This window comes from Naumovozyma castellii, chromosome 5 (assembly GCF_000237345.1).
Source record: "Naumovozyma castellii chromosome 5, complete genome".
Classification (NCBI taxonomy): Eukaryota; Fungi; Ascomycota; class Saccharomycetes; order Saccharomycetales; family Saccharomycetaceae; genus Naumovozyma; species Naumovozyma castellii.
The window spans coordinates 1-21,682 of NC_016495.1; the positions used below are offsets into that span (position 1 = coordinate 1).

The 21,682-nt window shown below is 40.5% G+C and overlaps 8 protein-coding genes across 8 annotated transcripts; 2 read left to right on the plus strand and 6 right to left on the minus strand.

The window, feature by feature from the left end:
• Positions 1-447: 447 nt before the first annotated feature.
• NCAS0E00100 (uncharacterized protein) lies at positions 448-1,116 on the minus strand (the record flags this gene model as incomplete). Its single annotated transcript, XM_003676393.1, has 1 exon — positions 448-1,116. One exon carries the CDS (start codon positions 1,114-1,116, stop codon positions 448-450), a length of 669 nt encoding a protein of 222 aa, XP_003676441.1.
• Positions 1,107-1,712, minus strand: NCAS0E00110 (uncharacterized protein; the record flags this gene model as incomplete). Its single annotated transcript, XM_003676394.1, has 1 exon — positions 1,107-1,712. The coding sequence occupies one exon, from the start codon at positions 1,710-1,712 to the stop codon at positions 1,107-1,109; it is 606 nt and encodes a 201-aa protein (XP_003676442.1).
• A 1,143-nt stretch (positions 1,713-2,855) lies between these two features.
• NCAS0E00120 (uncharacterized protein) lies at positions 2,856-5,045 on the minus strand (the record flags this gene model as incomplete). Its single annotated transcript, XM_003676395.1, has 1 exon — positions 2,856-5,045. One exon carries the CDS (start codon positions 5,043-5,045, stop codon positions 2,856-2,858), a length of 2,190 nt encoding a protein of 729 aa, XP_003676443.1.
• Positions 5,046-8,209: 3,164 nt separating this feature from the next.
• NCAS0E00130 (uncharacterized protein) lies at positions 8,210-8,986 on the minus strand (the record flags this gene model as incomplete). Its single annotated transcript, XM_003676396.1, has 1 exon — positions 8,210-8,986. The coding sequence occupies one exon, from the start codon at positions 8,984-8,986 to the stop codon at positions 8,210-8,212; it is 777 nt and encodes a 258-aa protein (XP_003676444.1).
• Positions 8,987-13,563: 4,577 nt separating this feature from the next.
• On the minus strand, positions 13,564-14,361 carry NCAS0E00140 (uncharacterized protein; the record flags this gene model as incomplete). Its single annotated transcript, XM_003676397.1, has 1 exon — positions 13,564-14,361. One exon carries the CDS (start codon positions 14,359-14,361, stop codon positions 13,564-13,566), a length of 798 nt encoding a protein of 265 aa, XP_003676445.1.
• Positions 14,362-14,589: 228 nt separating this feature from the next.
• LDB18 (Ldb18p) lies at positions 14,590-15,141 on the plus strand (the record flags this gene model as incomplete). The annotated part of the gene is made up of 1 exon (XM_003676398.1): positions 14,590-15,141. One exon carries the CDS (start codon positions 14,590-14,592, stop codon positions 15,139-15,141), a length of 552 nt encoding a protein of 183 aa, XP_003676446.1.
• Positions 15,142-15,850: 709 nt separating this feature from the next.
• Positions 15,851-17,527, minus strand: NCAS0E00160 (sugar porter family MFS transporter; the record flags this gene model as incomplete). Its single annotated transcript, XM_003676399.1, has 1 exon — positions 15,851-17,527. One exon carries the CDS (start codon positions 17,525-17,527, stop codon positions 15,851-15,853), a length of 1,677 nt encoding a protein of 558 aa, XP_003676447.1.
• Positions 17,528-20,555: 3,028 nt separating this feature from the next.
• On the plus strand, positions 20,556-21,539 carry FZF1 (Fzf1p; the record flags this gene model as incomplete). Its single annotated transcript, XM_003676400.1, has 1 exon — positions 20,556-21,539. One exon carries the CDS (start codon positions 20,556-20,558, stop codon positions 21,537-21,539), a length of 984 nt encoding a protein of 327 aa, XP_003676448.1.
• Positions 21,540-21,682: the final 143 nt, after the last annotated feature.

Here is a 21,682-nt window from a genome sequence, read left to right on the forward strand (position 1 = left end):
AGCATTGACCAGGGAGGCGTACTTTTTCTTCAAGAGAGCCATCAGCAGCTAGACCTTTCTCATGGTCAATACCGTAGGTGGCCAGCCCAGTAGCAGCAGAATGACCAGCCAGCGTCTCCTTGGCAGCAGACACTCCCACGTCCTCCCCTTCCACCTTGACGTACTCACGCACCAGCTTGATCATACCGTGCCTCATCTCCCGGAATGGCAGACGCATGCTCCAGTTAACAGACATGGGGTAGAGCTTGAGGAACGCAGAGAACCTGGCATAGTGCATGAGCGAATGGGAGGTGCAGTCCACAAAGACAAAAGAATTAACCACGTTTCTGGAGTACCTAACCGGGTCCATATCATCAGCACTGATCCCGTCACCAATGGACCTAGCCAGGTAGCCGTTGAGCAACGACTCCTCAGCAGCACCGTTGGTCTCGTTGAACAGGTCCCGTTTCATATCAGCATACTCGGTCCCACGGCGTGCTTCAGCATGTTACGTGCAACTATGATGTAGTAGAAAAGGTGGTCTGAGGTGACCTTGTCCAGGGTCTTGCACATTGGATTGCCCTCTCTGTTTTTGGAATACTCAGTAATGATGTCCAGGCAGCGAGACTCAGGGTCCACAAACAGGTTACGTTGGTTACCAGCATACTTCAGTATCAGCATATCAGGAAACCTGTAGGGCCCGGTGGCAGAAAAGTAGATCATCCACATGACACACACTCCCATATCAGCGACTAACCTGGCGACCTCCTGTGAATCGATGGTGACATTGGGCTTGAAATCAGGAACAACATTGGCCAGAGCCGTCTCGTTGATCAACAGCAACAGCGAATTCTTGGTTTTGATTCTATTCTCAGCAACATCGATGGCAGTGGGAGAGTTCAGCGTGGCATCGGCAACAGCCTGCACAGACAAGACCTTGTCGAAATACTGACGCAGGTCAGAGAGGTTGGACTCGAAACGTTCCTTGACGTTGGCGTAAAACTCCCTGATGTAGGATCGGGAGAACTTCTTGCCGGAGATAAGCAAGGCGTCTGGCTTGCACACCCTGACGTTGAACTTGGTGTAGTTCTGGTACGCCACGGTCAGCTTGTGGTACATGACGTTGGTCAGGTCCATGGCTCACTCTTCTTAGTGAAGAAGATCTCATCGGCAGTAGAGTCACCGGGGATGGCCCCAGCATGGAGAAACCGGTAGAGAACAGAGTAGGTGGCCAGGGCCCGGATAGAGTCGACCAGCTGGCGAAAGGAGTTCAAGGTGTGGAGAGCTGGGTACGCCACGGAGGTGTCCTGCCAGTTGTAGCAGCAGATGCGCACCAAAAGGTACCACAGTTCGTTGTCAGAGCCCGGTAGCAGCTTGAAAGTGAACCACGAGGCGATGGCATCAATGGACTTGGGCGGACTCTGTTCATGTTCGCAGGTAAAGTCCTCGGCAAAGGAGAGTTGTGGGAACACCTCCGCCAGAAACAGAAAGGCAGACCCCATGGAGCTGTACTTCTGGATGGTGGGGATCTGCAGGTCCTTGGGGAAGGTCTCCCCGTAGCCTGGACGGTGGAACGAGGACAGGTACGGACGGCGGTGGTACCTGGACCTGACCTCGGAGTAGATGGTGGAGAAGTAGGAGTAGATGTCCTCTGCAAACTGGGCCTTGTACTGCTGGAAGCCGGCCAAGACGGACAGATCGTTCTCGGTGAACACGATCTCACCCACATTCATCTCCTGTTCGAAGAAGGACGAGTCCTTGGAGTGCACAATGTCCCTGTCGACTGTGACGTCGGCGAGCAGGTACTGCGTGGAGTGGGTCTCGTCCCTGAGATAGAGGTACTTGGTGGGCTTGTCCTTGTAGACCACGGGGATGACGGTGTACTCCTGGGAGCAGCGTCTGTGTCTGTCTGGGGTCTTGCTGTTGACGATGCGGAAGCCGTCTGGGGTGGTGTAGAAGAGCCTCTTGGAGGTGGTGCAGACGGAGAAGAGCTGGGAGCGTGGGGACGGGGACAAGGTCGGAGCCGGGGAAGGCGGTGTGGTACTCGTCCAGGTCCACCGAGGGCGTAGTTGGCCAGCTTGGTGCGCTCCTCCAGCAGGAACAGCTTGCTCTTGGGGTGGAACTTCTTGACAACCTTGCGGACAGAAGCACCCTCCTTTTCAATAGTTAACACGACAAATCCATCGACAACGCTGACGTTATCTGAAATGTAAAACATGGTGGTGGTGGATTTGCGAATGGTTGTTTGGTGGGATGGGAAGGGGAGAGAGTGTGGTTTAAGGGAATGAAATTTGGCCCAGTTATATATTCTGTTTTTCTTCGTTTGTCCCAGAAAAGCGGACGCCATCGCCAGAGAAAAAACAACGCCAAACACGTCCACAGGGGAACGCGGCCACGGCCCAAAGAGGAAAGAACACGAGCTGACGCGTTGGTGCAGTTACGACATGCATGAAAAAGGAAGGTAATATGCTTTTCGTGTTTGAATGTGGAAAACGAGGTGAGCAAAGCATATGTGCCAGGTGACAGCTGTGTAAGACTAGAAATACACTGTGACACCGACCGTGTCTCGACAACTAGCACTCCAACTGACCTTAAACTACAAACGTACACTCTTATACACGCTATCTAAACATATACACACTAACATCTTTACTTTGGCTGTCCCTGCGCTACTTACCCACTGGCTGTGGGTGCTGGGTTTCCGTCTACTTACCGTCGCCCAAGTCACCTCCGCCGCACAGGCCGACCTCCAGACTTGAAAATCCGAGTGGTGGATGTTTTTTCCCACTCCCTCCGAGGCGCCCGACCACCTGCTGTTTTCTCAGAAAAGTTCGCGGGGGAGTGCCCATACGGCGGCCGAAGTCAGTCGAGTGTTTTCACCTATCAGCGAGGCGCACCTCAGGGATATCGTTTTTCGGCCGGGCGTCCAATCCTTTTTTTGCTCGAGCTATCATAATGGTGTTAACAGACATGGGGTAGAGGTTGAGGAACGCAGAGAACCTGGCATAATGCATGAGCGAATGGGAGGTGCAGTCCACAAAGACAAAAGAATTAACCACGTTTCTGGAGTACCTAACCGGGTCCATATCATCAGCACTGATCCCGTCACCAATGGACCTAGCCAGGTAGCCGTTGAGCAACGACTCCTCAGCAGCACCGTTGGTCTCGTTGAACAGGTCCCGTTTCATATCAGCATACTCGGTCCCCACGGCGTGCTTCAGCATGTTACGTGCAACTATGATGTAGTAGAAAAGGTGGTCTGAGGTGACCTTGTCCAGGGTCTTGCACATTGGATTGCCCTCTCTGTTTTTGGAATACTCAGTAATGATGTCCAGGCAGCGAGATTCAGGGTCCACAAACAGGTTACGTTGGTTACCAGCATACTTCAGTATCAGCATATCAGGAAACCTGTAGGGCCCGGTGGCAGAAAAGTAGATCATCCACATGACACACACTCCCATATCAGCGACTAACCTGGCGACCTCCTGTGAATCGATGGTGACATTGGGCTTGAAATCAGGAACAACATTGGCCAGAGCCGTCTCGTTGATCAACAGCAACAGCGAATTCTTGGTTTTGATTCTATTCTCAGCAACATCGATGGCAGTGGGAGAGTTCAGCGTGGCATCGGCAACAGCCTGCACAGACAAGACCTTGTCGAAATACTGACGCAGGTCAGAGAGGTTGGACTCGAAACGTTCCTTGACGTTGGCGTAAAACTCCCTGATGTAGGATCGGGAGAACTTCTTGCCGGAGATAAGCAAGGCGTCTGGCTTGCACACCCTGACGTTGAACTTGGTGTAGTTCTGGTACGCCACGGTCAGCTTGTGGTACATGACGTTGGTCCAGGTCCATGGCTCACTCTTCTTAGTGAAGAAGATCTCATCGGCAGTAGAGTCACCGGGGATGGCCCCAGCATGGAGAAACCGGTAGAGAACAGAGTAGGTGGCCAGGGCCCGGATAGAGTCGACCAGCTGGCGAAAGGAGTTCAAGGTGTGGAGAGCTGGGTACGCCACGGAGGTGTCCTGCCAGTTGTAGCAGCAGATGCGCACCAAAAGGTACCACAGTTCGTTGTCAGAGCCCGGTAGCAGCTTGAAAGTGAACCACGAGGCGATGGCATCAATGGACTTGGGCGGACTCTGTTCATGTTCGCAGGTAAAGTCCTCGGCAAAGGAGAGTTGTGGAAACACCTCCGCCAGAAACAGAAAGGCAGACCCCATGGAGCTGTACTTCTGGATGGTGGGGATCTGCAGGTCCTTGGGGAAGGTCTCCCCGTAGCCTGGACGGTGGAACGAGGACAGGTACGGACGGCGGTGGTACCTGGACCTGACCTCGGAGTAGATGGTGGAGAAGTAGGAGTAGATGTCCTCTGCAAACTGGGCCTTGTACTGCTGGAAGCCGGCCAAGACGGACAGATCGTTCTCGGTGAACACGATCTCACCCACATTCATCTCCTGTTCGAAGAAGGACGAGTCCTTGGAGTGCACAATGTCCCTGTCGACTGTGACGTCGGCGAGCAGGTACTGCGTGGAGTGGGTCTCGTCCCTGAGATAGAGGTACTTGGTGGGCTTGTCCTTGTAGACCACGGGGATGACGGTGTACTCCTGGGAGCAGCGTCTGTGTCTGTCTGGGGTCTTGCTGTTGACGATGCGGAAGCCGTCTGGGGTGGTGTAGAAGAGCCTCTTGGAGGTGGTGCAGACGGAGAAGAGCTGGGAGCTGGGGACGGGGACAAGGTCGGAGCCGGGGAAGGCGGTGTGGTACTCGTCCAGGTCCACCAGGGCGTAGTTGGCCAGCTTGGTGCGCTCCTCCAGCAGGAACAGCTTGCTCTTGGGGTGGAACTTCTTGACAACCTTGCGGACAGAAGCACCCTCCTTTTCAATAGTTAACACGACAAATCCATCGACAACGCTGACGTTATCTGAAATGTAAAACATGGTGGTGGTGGGATTTGCGAATGGTTGTTTGGTGGGATGGGAAGGGGGAGACGAGTGTGGTTTAAGGGAATGAAATTTGGCCCAGTTATATATTCTGTTTTTCTTCGTTTGTCCCAGAAAAGCGGACGCCATCGCCAGAGAAAAAACAACGCCAAACACGTCCACAGGGGAACGCGGCCACGGCCCAAAGAGGAAAGAACACGAGCTGACGCGTTGGTGCAGTTACGACATGCATGAAAAAGGAAGGTAATATGCTTTTCGTGCTTGAATGTTCAAAACTGAGTGAGCCAGGCTCCTGTGCAAGGTGACAGCTGTGTAAGACTAGAAATACACTGTGACACCGACCGTGTCTCGACAACTAGCACTCCAACTGACCTTAAACTACAAACGTACACTCTTATACACGCTATCTAAACATATACACACTAACATCTTTACTTTGGCTGTCCCTGCGCTACTTACCCACTGGCTGTGGGTGCTGGGTTTCCGTCTACCTACCGTCGCCCAAGTCACCTCCGCCGCACAGGCCGACCTCCAGACTTGAAAATCCGAGTGGTGGATGTTTTTCCCACTCCCTCCGAGGCGCCCGACCACCTGCTGTTTCTCAGAAAAGTTCGCGGGGAGTGCCCATACGGCGGCCGAAGTCAGTCGAGTGTTTTTCACCTATCAGCGAGGCGCACCTCAGGGATATCGTTTTTCGGCCGGGCGTCCAATCCTTTTTTTGATTGAGCTATCATAATGGTGTTTGGACGTGCTGGAAAATGAATTCTGACTGACATGGGATAAGCAGTGTGTTAGGATATTTATCTGCAAGAACTTTGGTATCGATTACATTTAGTAAAGTAACTTTATGCCTAGTGTATAGGTCCATCCACTTACCTGAAATGGAGAAGTTTTTAACATGCTTGATACCATCGACTTCTCGAACAAGGAACTTATCGATAACCCAATGTTGAGGGTCCACCTTAATGCAGCTCATAATGATATTTCTTTTTGCCTTTGTTTGTTCGACTGAGTAAAATTAATGGTGGCTAAAGAAGTAGTTGTTCTTCTTTTAGAATTCAGTGTTGTTTTCTTCAAAATCATTTTGCATGTGTTTGTTTTCTAGGACATCGTTCCGATACTTCCCAGGAGCGACGCGCCAAGAAAAACAAAACAAAAGAACAAAAGGCATTGATTGACCTGACAATACGCGTAGAAAGTTGTATCTACCTAACCTACCGTCTCACGCTGGCATACAAGATCTGAGCTTCTGGAAAGGGATTTGGCGCGTTCCGCGCCAAACTCGCTCCGGGCTACGCCCGAAGCTTCGAGGTGAGCTCCTCCAGCAGGAACAGCTTGCTCTTGGCGTGGAACTTCTTGACGACCTTGCGGGCGGAGGCACCCTCCTTTTCAAAAGTTAAGACCACAAACCCATCGACAACGCTGACGTTATCTGAAATGTAAAACATGGTGGTGGGTGGTAACCTATATTTCCTGTACAACATAAAGAAACGACTCTATATTACTAACCAGAATGTTTCAACAAATGGAATGCGCGTTAGTAAAAAAGAAAATATCTTTTGGTTACTTTTATAATTTTGAACGTTTATTTATGAAATATTAAGAAAATTGAATAACTAAAAGAATAAGCTAGCAAAAATGTTAAAGATAATTGTAGAACTTAGATATACTAAATTAATATTTAAACAACCCATCTTATTTTAAGAATTATTCAAGAAGAAGAACGATTCACTATCTTTAAGCTTCAAAGAGCTAAGTATTCAAACATTAAAAACAGGCTTTAGTTGGCTTTTCATTATAATGCTGAAGGAAATTTTAAAATTTTATATTGAAAACAGATCCCTCACATCAAAATACCACCAATGGACACTTAATACCAACACGTTACCTCCCATCATCACTGTCTTACGCCTTGTTTAACTTTAAGGTCACGTGCCGTCTAAAAACTAAGGAGACGCAACTTTGAAAATTTAAATTACAGTTCACTCCTTGCTCCCCCTAAAGCTTAAGGAAAGACCAATCAAACAACCGTCAAAACAAACAGAATGGAGCTGTATCATTTAAAGGCGAGATCATTAGTACGGTTTAAAGAAATCTAGCATAGTCATGTTACAAACGCCTGCTGTAACGGCAATCCCGAATAGAAGAACATATGCGGGCAAGTCTTTGGTAGTAGTCATAATGATAATGTTGGCTTTAGTTTTCTGGAATTTATTCACATCAATCCAGCCACCCCAAACGAGGAACATAAATCACCAATACCCCAATTTGTTTAAAAGGAATAAATGGGCATTTGCAAAGGTGGCTGCTCTTGCTGGTATTGTAATTGCTGCCGCCGCATCAACACAAGCTGCCTGGGCACCTATATTATGCGCAACCCCTGCTGCTCCTGCATAGTTTACACTAGCCATTGGAACAACTGTTGTTTATGCAGTTTCCACTGTCGTTGCAGGGGCAGCTTATTTCAAGGACAACACTAAAAGGGATTTGTTTAAAGGCTCTAGGTCCATCTAATGACTAGGTATATTGATTCGTATGCCCTTACAAACACCACTCAGCACTTCTATCCAGCAGATAGTTCATTGTATCAGTTTAATCAATTACATGAACCCGATGAAACATATGATAGTTGATCTTTTCATCAGTGCAGGACTTGGGATCCCGCTATTAACTACTTCTATTCAAACTAGTTTTACCAAACGAGAAGAGAGTTGTTTAACCTTTCCACATTTTTTATTATCCCCACTTGTTGGGCAAGAACTAAATTTGAGATTAGTTCTGGTAAAAACAAGTCAACTAAGGAACTTATGGTTAACTGCACTTTCTTCCAAGCATAGTCCTTTAGTTTACTGTATTTTTTATCACCTCTGCCGGTGCCTGCACACTCACATCAGTTTTCTCGATCACATTTAAATTGGAATAATATCTATGAACCATGTCTTCGTGAATCATTTGGATATTCTGCCTTGGAAACATCAAGCCACTTAAGATTTAGAAAGACCATAACTTGTAGTCATCTTTAAGGTTGAGCATTCAATTTGAATTCTTTTTCACTAGATATAGTGACGTCGTCATAGAAGGGTGGACGATGTCTACTGAGGGTTTCATATATGTGGCGGTAATCAGAAAACAATGATATGTCCAAGCTAATATACAAGAGATGCTTAAATATATATAGACCAAAGATAATCGAATAAGCAAATAGACTATGGATTAGTTTAAAATAAGGATATAATCGATTAATTGAGGAAAGATGTAAGGAAAAAAAAGAGTTATTTTTTCTTGTCAATTGTTCAATCATGACCAGCCACGATACGAAAGGTAACAACTTTTTCGTGGAAGACTGGTGGCTCGTGTCTCCAGTGATTTCTCCTGGGAAGATCTGAGACACTTTCTGCTTTCTTGGAGGACATACTCTCAATTAAAAAAGACACAAATGAGTCCAGCAAAGATGTTTTAGATGTGATTTGAGATTCGGCTTGAACGTAAAAAAAAGTTAACCCAATGATGACAATCGAATAATGTAACCACTTGAAAGTATAACTCGCAGCATCTAGGTTGTTACTTCTTCCACATAGTATCCTAGTGTAGTTGGACAACAAAACGCTTTGAAATACCAAAAAGATGAGGGTAATATCAGATGGTAGTTTGTGACCCTTCACGTTTAACCTCCATAAAACACTTTCAATCACAAACCAAACCAAATAAACTTGATATCTTACAAGGGCGGCTTCGTCGCTTGACATTAACATATTAGCATGATGCATGACAGATTCTTTCCATGACAAATGCGAAGGTTGTGATTGCGAATGTGCAGATGAAGGCGGTGGTAAGTGTGATTGTGAAGGCTGTAGTAAAGGTTGTAGTGAAGCCGATTGTGAAGAGGATGAAGAGGAAGGTAAAGACGAATGTGAGTATTTATGACGAGATGTAGAAGATTTAGGTGGAGGTGAATTTACAATACCAGGTAGTGATGGTGGTGGTTGCAAGTTGATTATCTCAAAACTATCACCACTATTGCTTGCTGTTTTATCAATCCCCTGGCTTTTTTGCAAATTTGTATCTGACATCGTTTTTAATTTCTAGCTCTATTAGAATACCTTTACTTTGAGGCTAATAGATGAATAGCAATGGTGAGGATAAAAGACTCCATTTCAGTCATTTATATTTCCAGTACATTGGCACTTCTGGCACAGGTTTAATACACGATAATAGTAAATACTAACCTTATTGGTGGGTTGTATAAAAAAAGGGGAGAGTTTTACCTTTTTCTAGAATCGAATACCAATTTTCGATTTAAGTGACAGGTCTTCCGTTCGTATGTGCGTTCTCTTAAATTTTTTCAAAGCATTCGTTGCCGCACCATTGTTCCATACCAAGTTTACTCATATCTTCAAAAGAAATCCCAAGAGTTGAGTAATGTTACATGACTTCTATAAGTCTCCAACCTTTGGCGAGCTACATTGAAATTGTTGGTTTCTATAAAAGTAATATAGAACAACCATAACTTTCTAGAGTACAGAAAGCAAAAGAAAAATCAGAAAGGAAAGATTACGATTTAATTATTATCCGATTCTCTCCATGAACTTTGTTGATGTGCCCCCTCCCTACTCGTTATTCGAAGTAACGGAAGAAAGTGAAGAGAACACTTACATTACAAACAGTGTAAGAGTATATTTGAGTAACTGGTTTGCTAATCGTCGCGAGGAGTTCACTTTTTATCCAGCCGTAGTTCCGATTGCCTTTCTTTTATTATTATTTGTCTTTATTCCAAATTTTGGCTTGTATATCTTCTACTACGTGGATCATAACTCAACTGGTATTGTGCATACGTGTGTTACATTTCTAATTCTATCATCACAGTGGTACGTAACAATTGTACTTAATGTATGGCTTCTTTTCTTTCATTCAGACAATTTCCCCGCAGGATTTTACATTTATACCTACCTTTTTTTGTTATTTTGTAGTTGGGTTGATGCGTTTGGTACTGCTCTTATTTACTCAAACAAATAAATCTGGACCTACCTGCCAAGATTGGATTAACGTGACGGCTAAACGATTTAAAACTGATACTGATCATATGATGGTTTCAAATACTGGATATAAGAGGATATTCATCATGAAGCAGCCCATTCTATTTCCAAACCAAAATTCGAAATTTCATAATAATGTTTATTATGTGCCGCTTTTCTTAAGGAATTCACGATGTTTTTCTTAATGTTAATGCCAAGACCCCCAGCCAAACTCAGTAATAAGTATGCAAACTAAAATGAATACAGTGAAAGATAAATATTCGGGAACCATATAAAATGAAGGTCACTGATACATTCTGTCTTTAGGGGCATTTTAATATAGAATAATAAGAAAAATTGACTAATGTATAAAATAATAAATTAAAGTAATTTCTTCGTTTAATTCTGACATTCCAACTTAAGGTAGTTAACATTAAGTTCTTCACCATGCATTGGACCCACGTGCCCAACCTTGCACTTAAAGCATCTGCTGCCTCAGTCTCTTTGCAAATGATTAAAATCTTCAGTTTTGAATGTGCCCGACAGAATTCCAAATATCTTTTCACATTATGTACACTTTTTACCAACGTACCATAGCCAGATTGCTCCTTCCAAAACTCTTTATACACATTTTTCAATGGGAGCTCAGTTACCAGATTGTGGTAATATATAAACTCAGAGATACCTATCATTACGGTGGAAATTAATGGTTTTTCTATGCCCAGATGGTTCATCAATGTTTTGACCTTATAGTGCGATTGGATGGAGGTAAATGCCAGTACTTTGAAGAACTAATTTAAGCTGACAGTATCCACTACGCTTAAGTATTGAAAGCTTAATTCTTCACATGAATTGATAACACAGTAACCCAAAGAGTACTTAGGCATGGTTGCATTCCACTAATTGATCAATTCAAAAAAACTAAGATCTAGTAAATTGTCGAAACTGCCAACATAAATGGATGCTTTAAAAGTGTTTTTTCAGGTCCAATATGGATATTTTCAATTGAATCAAAATCAGCAACTTTTAAATCTTCTATTTTGGAAAACCTCTGTAATGTTGATATCTTTTGAGTTACATTTGGCTCAAAATAAAAGTTATTTGGTTCTCGCTTGCAGCTACTTGCGAAAGGGCATAGATTGGAATAATATATCAGTTAAAGGCACTATCTGTAGGAGCAATATGAATGGGGTGTAGTCTCGATGGTCCCATGTATATATCACATATTAAAATTTTTTCTTTCTCTGTTAAATCTCTATAGGGGCAAGCCATTTTTTTCCTCGCAATTTCTATATCAAAAATGGATCGCTTAAAGTTAGGAACATCTAGATCTTTGTTCACATTCGCTGGCTTGAATGTCTTCATTTCATTGCATGTCCTAAGTTCTAGCCAATATTTCCATAATCTGCTCAAAACTTCTGTTTTTTTACTAGTTCGTGTATGCTTGGCCTTATATGGGTTCACAACATAATCTGGATATCTAATCATTACATCATGACTTGCATATATTTTAATCCAAACTTTTTCGTTATAATCACAGGTCACATATTCTCTCAACAATCCAATCATGTTATGCCTCATATCCAGAAAGGTCAACCGTTTTCCTTCCCACGATGACGAATATTTTTTAATAATTCTCTTGAACTTCTGACAACCAATTAATTTGGTTGATTTAATATTAAGAAACAAGTTAGAGATAGAGTGCAAGACTTGACGAGAATAATCCAGATTGGTAAGATTTTTTTCTTCGTTGAAAACATGATTGAATGGAGTTATGGTTTCATCATCTCCAAATCCATCTTCTTCTTCTTCTTCATTAAATTGTTGATTTGGATCATAAGCATTATCATTATTCACAGTACAGGAGTATCATCTTCGGTACCTTCAAAGTTTTCAATATCACGTATAAAGCCAAGCATACACCAACCAGTAAAAAAAAGGTTTTGAGCAGATTATGGCAACATTGGCTAGGACTTAGGACATATCATGAACTGAAGACATTTAAACCAATAACAATTGGTATTTTCTCCGCGCTGCCAAATAAATTTCTGTCAATCCTTGCATAAAAATCACCCAATATACTGGTTGAGAATCGATTGACAAACTAAGACATAATGAACCATAAAATGTTGTATGTTGATCCAAAACTTTACACAAACGTTTAGAGTGTCTTGACTTCGAGTATGTTGTGTCTATTTCAATACAGCGTTCAGTTGCATCAAGGAAAATGTTTCTGTCATTACGGGCCTATTTTTAAAATTTGTAAGTCTGGGAATCGGTAAGGACCACCCGTTGCAAAATAAACCATCCGCATTAGACAAATACCCATATCATCGACAATATTGTTCAGTAGAGTGGACTTGCCTATGAAGACATATGTAAATGGAAAATGCCTTAAAGTGATCCATTATTGTTCTGAAAGCATTCTGCGATCTTACTTCAAACTTGGTGTCTGTAGAATATCTCCAATTAAAAGTCAATAATCGAAATAAAATATTAGGGAATGCTAACATTTTATCGCCGGAATCGTATAAACAGCAAAAGAAATCACTGTATTTTTCAATTCTCTCATCTGTTGATGAATCGTTCTTGAATAATGGTATTGGAAGTTTTTACCAAACGTTTGGTGTCCCAAAACTAAACCTCAAAAAATTATCAATAAGGTACAGATTAAATGCCACTTCTGGAGCATACATGATAATTGTGGAAGATCTATTCTTTGGTCTCTCTCTATTAATATTTTTTGGTATACTTGTTTAACAGATTCATATTCCAAAAGTATTTTTATATCAGATAATTTTGATTTTAGTGCATTCAAACAGAGAGATTTAACGAAAAATGAACTAGCATACGACCTTAATATTCTGGTGAAAGTTAGAGCAGCAAATTATTCGTATAGAGAATTCTTTTGGAAGTATAAACAGTTCCAAACTGTTATGCTTATAAGAGAGAATGACTGTAAATGATATGGCATTATTCTTGTTCCTTTTCGTGAGTTTGCATTAAATTTAAACCACCCATCATCTTTGCGACAGAATTTGTATGTGAATGTTTGCATATGCTGGAAAAGTAACTGAGATGGGATAAGGTGTGTGTGTGGATATTTATCTCAGATCTTTGGTACCAATTACATTTAGTGAACAAGCTTTATGGCTAGTGTATGGGTCCATAAAATGATATGAATCGGTGAAGTTTTTAGCATAATTGATTCCATGAACTTCTCGAACAAAGAATTTATCGATAAGCCAATATTCAGGGTCCAACAGAGCCCGAGCATAATTACATAGTCTCAAATTGAATAACGAATAAGCGAGTATTGAACTTCAACGCACCAGGAAAAAAAGCGATTCATAATAAGGAGAACTCATACTACTTTCCGAAATCATAAGGGTTGGAAACTTCTTGATTGTAGGCAAAAATTCCAAATGATATAGCAATCAAGTTTGGACATTCTAACTGAACTTGAGAGCTAGCAAATGAACTCATAGTGACCAAGCGTTGTGTTTGTCAGTTTGTATAGGCTTTCCTAAAAGTATTCTTAGTGAATGTGCATGGGACATGAACCGGTAATAGTCTTGAAAATCGTCATGCAGATTGTTAATAATCACTATGAAAAGTAACTGGCAGAATTAAGTTTAATATAAAGGTGTAAATTTCAGATTATTGCTTTCCTTGCATACTGGACATTCTCCTCTTTTTAAAACCTTGAGCGAACATATGTAACAGTAGTAGTTATGACAACATGATATCCGGTATGGATTACAAGGAAAATTCTGGCATTCATGACATACATCTTTATTACTTGATCTTACAACCTCTTTTTGTTTGGAGCCGTTAGTCAAGTAAAATCTGCTACTCGTTAATAATGTATTGTTGAACAGTTCAAGAATTGCATTCCACAATAGTTGTCTATTTTGATATTCTGTTGCCCCCATCATTGTCTCTTGATAATATGTTGACGGGTTTGTAATATCACTAACTGATTCTACATTTAGAATTCGGTGCAGTGGCGAAAGATACTTCTTCCCTGTCCCTTGTGATGACGAAAGAAATAGTGAAATATTATAGAAATCAAAGAGATCATAAAGAATTTTAAGAACTCTATAGCATTTCTGGCTCAATGGATGGCCGTTGGTGGAAAATAAAAGATGAGAAAGTTTCTTTCTTGCATATCCAGACAGTATTGTTATCAGGTATAACGTTCTTCTTCTAGCCTTAAACAGTGTACCACTTAACCTTGACCCGTATGTGGAAGTGGAACCATTCATTGGAATATACTTGGAAGCACATACAAAGATTAAAGTATCTAACACTACTTTCAATTCATCCTCGAATCTGCTATCAGGAAACACTGATTGAAGCTGCTTCCAGAATGTCTCGCGTAATTCATGATCAAGAGAACTTGAATCTAAATGGGTAACTCTGGATTCCATAGTATATCTTCAGCAGGTATACTTCCCTCTTCTTCCTGTACCTCAATATTGAATATTACTTGAAAAAAAGGGTAATTTTTTCTTTGTAAATTACCTTCATGGTATGGATACTATTTCGCGATTTCATTATAACTTGAAAAAATCGAGAAATTGATCTTCATTACCAGTGAAAGCAACAAACCATACTGGATTACATCAACATTTCAAATTTTTTTTAGCCAACTACAGATGAATAATGTGCAATTGAGCCTAGACTCCATGGATAGGAGGGTTGTTGAACTCGAGACAATTCTTGGAAAGGAATCGAGGACTACTGATCTACCATCTAAGATCCGACTACTTTCTTTGCAGGTTCACCAAACATTCACAAAAGGAAAGGCCTATAGTGACCAAATGCTACAATTGTTACAGCTATACTGTACATTAAATGACAATGTATGTGAACCTAACGTAGATGAAGTAGCGTTACATACTGTCCTAAGTTGTGCAGATGAAATTGTCATTTTAAATAAGAAACTTAGTGTATTGGATACTACATGTAATGAATACCTAAATTTCGATGTTATACACACAGCATCGAAAGAAAACCTAATACTTCAGGTTTCAAAGCTTAAAGAGTTGCCAACTCTTATAGAATTCTGCCAAATTTTACTATCTAGGACCTTAAACTTGGTTCACCGTTTCATTCAATGGAACATAAAAATTAATGACTCATTTAATGGAATCAATAGGGAGCTATTATTTTTGGGGAATTTTTTAAATAGTGCTTGTTCAAAATAGGTTGAACATTCACTAAAACATGTGGTAGATTACCTAAACCCTATAATTAAATATCGACGAAATAAGTGAATCGACACGTTTTACGCTATGCAATTAGGTTTTTCCTGAAGTTATCTACAAAATAACTAAAACGTGCTTAGATGGAACCATGTTAAAAGAGTGGCATTTTAAATCAATCTTCTGCGTAGCTATTATGAAATGGAAAACGGTGATCTACCTCTTAGAAAAATGTTTTTAATTTCATTAAAAGATGATGCCGTATGATACTTAACGTTTAATGTTGCAAGGAAATTAGCGGAAAGTTGTTTCGATATATGAAAAGATTTGGAAGATATGATGTCTACGGAAAAATCAGCAATTATATTGAACTACATTGTGATTTCCCTGTCTTCTCAACCTGACAGCATACAGAAAAGAAATAATGGGTTCAACGCTAGTTGTTGGTAACGTGATAATAGAACATACACGGTGTTGTTCAGATTAAAACGACTGGATCGTAACTACACTCCAACTTAGAAGCTTCTGTAATAAAAAAAAGAAAATTGTTTAAATTATAATTTATAGACTTTTTATCTTTCAGATCTCTTCAAATAAAACATTATAGACGTTAGTTAACACAACAGATAATTGGACAGAAAAAAAATTAAAGTGAGAAAAAATTCATTAGCATAAAAGCATTAGATTGAGAACAAAAAAAAGAAAAAATTGCTTAGTTCTTACCAACCATTCTCTTCCAAGCTGGCTTGTCGTCGTTAGCCAATTCTTGAGCATCGTAATCAGCACCTCTTTGAGATGGTGGGACCCAAGCGGATGATTTCCATGGTAGAACACCTTCTTCCCACATAATATTGACGTCTTCTAATTGCAAACCTTTGGTTTCTGGAACGAACATGAAGACGTAACAGTAGGCAAACACTAAACAGCCCAAGAACACATAACCGTAGTAGAAATCAATGGCACCTGTAATGAAAGGAGTGAAAAAACCAATACAGAAATTCCAAAGTTGATTGGAAACGGTACCAATAGCCATACCCTTTGCTTTAATCTTGGTTGGGAATGATTCAGAGACAATAACGAATGGAATTGGAGCCCATGAAGTAGCGAAACAGAAAATGAAGAAACATGAGAAGACAATCATACAGTTACCAGCACCTTTAGATGATGGACCATCGTCACCATGTGGATGTAAAGATTTGACACCAACAGATGCGAAAACAACCATACAACAAACCATACCAGCAGCCCCCCACAATAGACATGTACGACGACCAAATTTATCAACGACATACAATGCTACAAAAGTAGAAGCAAAATTAACAATACCAAAGACGATGGAGGTTTCATAAGAGTCACTCATACCGACAGCATTGAAGACAATAGTACCATAGTAGAAGAAATAGTTACAACCAGTCAATTGTTGTAAAGCTAAGACCATAACACACATAATAGTTCTTGGTAAGACTTTAGTCTTTGTTTGGAATAATTCACCCCAAGATGCAGAACCAGCAGCCCTTTCGCTTTCCACTGCGACTTGAATAATTTCCACTTCAGCGATGGTAGCTGGGTCATCAATGGATACTTTATTTGATTGAGCAACAGAACGTTTAGCTTCTTCGATTTTACCAGCTTCAACCAAATAACGTGGGGATTCTGGGACAAAGAACATAGCAGCAATTAAGAATAAGGCCCATGCAAAACATAAACCTAATGGGACTCTCCATTGAATGGAGTTATTGTATTTCTTGGTACCATAATTAGCACAGTAACCTAAGAAGATACCGAAAGTAATCATTAATTGATAACATGAGACTAAAGTACCTCTTAAATGTTTTGGAGACACTTCAGAAATTAACATTGGAGATAAGACAGCGATGGTACCAGACCCTAATCCTGCAACAATTCTGCCAATGAAATATTGGTACCATTTGTCCACAGATGCGATTTGAATGACAATACCAACAATGTAAATGATAACAGCAAGGACAATACCAATTCTACGACCGTACATATCACCCAAACGACCTAAGAACACAGCACCGACACAACAACCAATATTGAAAATGGAAACCAATAACCCAGTTCTAACATTTGAGAAGTAAGGAGTACCATCGGAATGCTTAGAACCAAATCTACCAACGAAATCAGGATGAGCCAAGAACCCACCAATGGTACCTGTATCCCAACCGGAAATGAAACCACCAAAGGCAACCATCAAACAGAAAATGCAGACGGCGATGTAGGCAGAGGCAGGCTTTTGTGGAATATCAATGACATGTTGTTCATTGGTTTCCAAATCAGATAAATCTTTCTTGAGTCCATCTTGATTGGAATGGACGGAAACTGAGGCGCTGAGGTTATCAGTTTCGGGAATATTTTCTTCAGACATTTTGAGTACTTAATTGATGATGATATTTTTATTCTTCAAAATAGAATAAAATGGAAACTAGAGAAGATGGAACAATCGATACCAAAGAGGTATTTCGTGGCATATTTATAGAATTTTAAAAAAACAAATTTCAAAGATATTTGAAACTTTTTATCTGAAGGAACTGCAACCATTTGAGCGTATCCACTACAATCATCACGGTCTCGCCGAAGTTAGTTCTAAGCGTTACAGTAACTTTTGGACGCAATTAAATGCGGAGGTGTCGAGCGCCACGTTGCAGACATGCACAACACCCCACTCATTCCTTGAAAAATATTCCGAATGGAGAGGAGCAGTTTCGACATTTGTCGTTGTCACTTAAGAGTTTCTGAGAAATATTCGTACAATCATGTACGAAATAAGACCATATTTGACGGAAATAATCTTTTGTCGACGTAAAAAACGCCAGTGGACCCCAGTATTTTTCTTTTTTGAGCTGCATGAACCCCGCCTATTTACGTTACTATTTTCCTGTGAAGGCTAAACCGGCATATTAACATTATTCGGGTCAAATGTCCCGTATTAGTGGGGAGGCAACTGTGGAGTGCATTCCCCCGCTGTCTTGCGTCAACTCACTAGTCTTACTCTTTGCCTTTGACGCTTTTCTTGGACGTTTGTCTTCTATGTGCCTGACATCGCTGTTAAGCGGCGATGTTTCGCCGTGAAACGGAAATGAGGGTCCTCTTCAACCGTGCATCCAGCACATCTCCGGCCATTGTCCACTAAAAAAACAACGCCGTATAAAACAAAACGGCGCAAATTTCGTTATGTGACAGTGCGATCTCTCATTGCCTTCATGTGTTGATCCATTGAAGGTTGCATTTCATGTAGTGACAAACCGTTGAGATCCGTTTTCTCCTCGATTAAGAGTTAGTGTATAGGAAATTCTTGCACATTGCCCCTTAAACTAGAAAGTTATTTCCATCCAAAAAATGAGCATTTTCTTGCTGCATAACAATTTTGACATTTTTTGGAAGATGTAAATGAACCGGGGTAAAACCCATTTTTCTAATTTCATGAATCAAAATTGAATTTCTCTTGAACTGTATTCTCTTTTGATAGGTGCTTGTTGTAACATTTTCTCTTTATTTTGGTAAAAAGAAAAAAATAGTTTTTTGTCTATGTCTGTCTTTGGCCTGCCTTAGAGAAAGATAAAGTACCAACAACACCATAGAGAAGTGATTGTGTAATGCGACCGGCCAACCCAACAAAAAATAAGATTGCCATAATAAAGCCTTCTAGTTTCTTCAACTATGTTCATGTTTATTACGCATTGAAAAAATATTCTGCACACCATTCGAAATATAGATCGTTCTTCAGGTTGACAATATGAGACTGCTCTATTTGAGGTTATGATATCACCTTTCCAATTTTTATGCTCTTCTATGTGTTTTTATCCACAGTACTCAACATAATGCTGACAATTTTTGAGAATTACTTTGAAAGTTATTACAAGTAGTTTTTTGGTTAACCAAAATTGCAGAGACAAACCATGATAACTAGTTTGTGTTCTCTCCTTTCTTTGGGTTTTATATTGGTGGTGAATGTGTCTCACTAAAGAGCTTCCCGTTATATAGGTACGAACGGGAAAATAAACTATAAAGTTTGCCTAACTATAAAACACCGTCAACTTTCTCTCAAGGACTGGTTATTACATATTGAAGTTGGTAGAATCTCTCTTCTTTGGTGAACCCAATTTTCTTTTGATTACCTATTTCTTACCGCCGTGTTTAAATTTAATACCGCTCGAAACACATTATAACTCCGTTGAATATATATTTGTAACTAAAGTAATAGATTGGGAACTAAAACAGAAGGTATTCGTTATTCTTTTAATAGGATTAAAGCATTTTGCTCTTAGTAGCAAGTGGAACCAACTAATCAATCCTTTTTATTCTTGCCAAAGCAAATGTATACATAGTGAATTACTTTTGATATAATGATTATGTTTCATATTCATTTGAATCACGGGTTCATAGTAGCTTGTAATACAGAACATACTTACTCGAGCATTCTCTGTGTCGGCTAGAACAAGGGTATATATTGTTCTGTTTTTCCCACCTTTTATTATGGCTTACCATGGTCCTCTTTCTCTAAATTTATTAATTTAGTCTGCCCCGTTCCCAGGTAAAAGAATTGGCAAATAACTATCACAGCACAACAAAAAAATATTACTGAGGTCACTATAACTGTTTACAACTTTTGAAATTACATATATATAGTTCACCTCTTGCCCATAAGGTGTGTCTCCTTGATGATTCAAAACAAATTTGTAGTTAACCAAAAAAACAGCCTAGTATTAAATACCCAGTTCATCAGAGCATCGACGTCCCGGGACGATTAAACAATCAACAACTCCTCACAAACCGGAAATAAAAACAAGATCTTCTCCATTACGCAACAAAGACATAGTGACTCAGACTGTCAGCAACGGCTCACCAATTATATCTGACCATTTTCAGTGCTTAATGCCCTGAATATTTCCAATGGAACTTTTCCACACGATAAGTAAGTAAAAATTCGTCATTTTTTCAGACATACAATAAATTTAGCCGATTAAATAAGCACAAGACAGAATGACAGTTACCTCGGGAGCCCAAAACCGTTTGCCTAGTGCCCCTATCCACAAGATACCCTTCCCCTCATATGCTGAGGGTCTCGCAATTATGTTTATACCCGCCGGAGTTCTCTCTGTCAAATCTTTGTAATGGAATCCAGTCATCACATATGTTTCCTCAGAAACGTGCGCAGGAAAGGCCGTTGACTATCACGGACCCATGGCGCTTCATCCGCGTTTCTTTTCCCCGTTAATAATATCAATCGACAAAGTAGTAAGGTTCCTGTCAGTCGGTTCAACAACTGTACGCTGTGGTATTTATAAACAGTACAAGATCTTCACGACAGCTGGAGTATCTACATTGACTCTCTTCTCACACAAGTCAGTTCACAATAAAACTATAGAAAATATAATATTAAACAAAAACAGAAAATGGTAGCTACTGAAAAAAGATCTAAGAAGAAGGTTTACAAGTGTCAGTTTGAAGGCTGTCATAGAGAATTCACAAGACCGTGTCTTTTGCAGCAGCATCGTTACTCCCATACTAATGAAAGACCTTATATCTGTGACGTGGAAGGTTGCGGTAAACGATTCATGAGACCGTGTCATTTAAAGGTGCATAAATGGACTCATTCCAAAGTGAAACCTTTAAAATGTGCATTCTGTGAAAAAGGTTTCATTACCAACCAACAATTAAAGAGACATTTGAATACTCATGCCAAGAAATCAAGAAAGGCTTTATTGGCTATTACACCACCAAATGAGTCTGAAACGAATGAAAAGAAGCAACAAAAGAAAGCAAATAGCAAACCGAATGATATTTCTGATGTAACAACATCAATTTCAAATATGAAAATGGAAAACGGGAATGGACATGAAAATGGAAAGGATCCATTGAGTTTACAGAACGTTCCATTACCTGATGTTATCAAATGTGCTTATGAAGATTGTGGTGAAATATTAGCACCAGGTGAAGATTTAATTAATCATTTGTTGGAATCACATTTGGTTAGTAAATTAGTATATGAAGATGAGGAAGACGAATCACCATTACCATCTCCATTGAAAGAAGCAAGTGATGACCAGAAGTCGGATACTCTTCTACAACAAATACAAGATAAACCTGTGCTTGTACAACCTCAACCAGTTCCGAAATCCCATCCTTCTCTTCCTCCTCCACATCATCATTACACAGATTACAGTAACTGCCCTGATCTAGGTCCCGATGGATATTCCGAATGGACAGATTTGTCATGTAGAGACTGTACATATAAATGTTTACCTTACACGGAAACAGTTTTTGATTTGATAGAACATTACGATCAAGATCATGGGTTTATCCCGGAAACATTGGTCAAGTATGGTTATATCAACCTATATGATACAAATATTTCAGATCTAACCACAATCCCATGAAGCGTGATGTATATAGTTAATACATATAATTGCCAATCCTAGCTTTTTTCCATACGTACTCTTGTTAATGGGCAATATATTTATTTTGTAATATAATTCAAAATTCAAGTGTTTGAGATAACTCTCTAATTCGGTCCTGATAT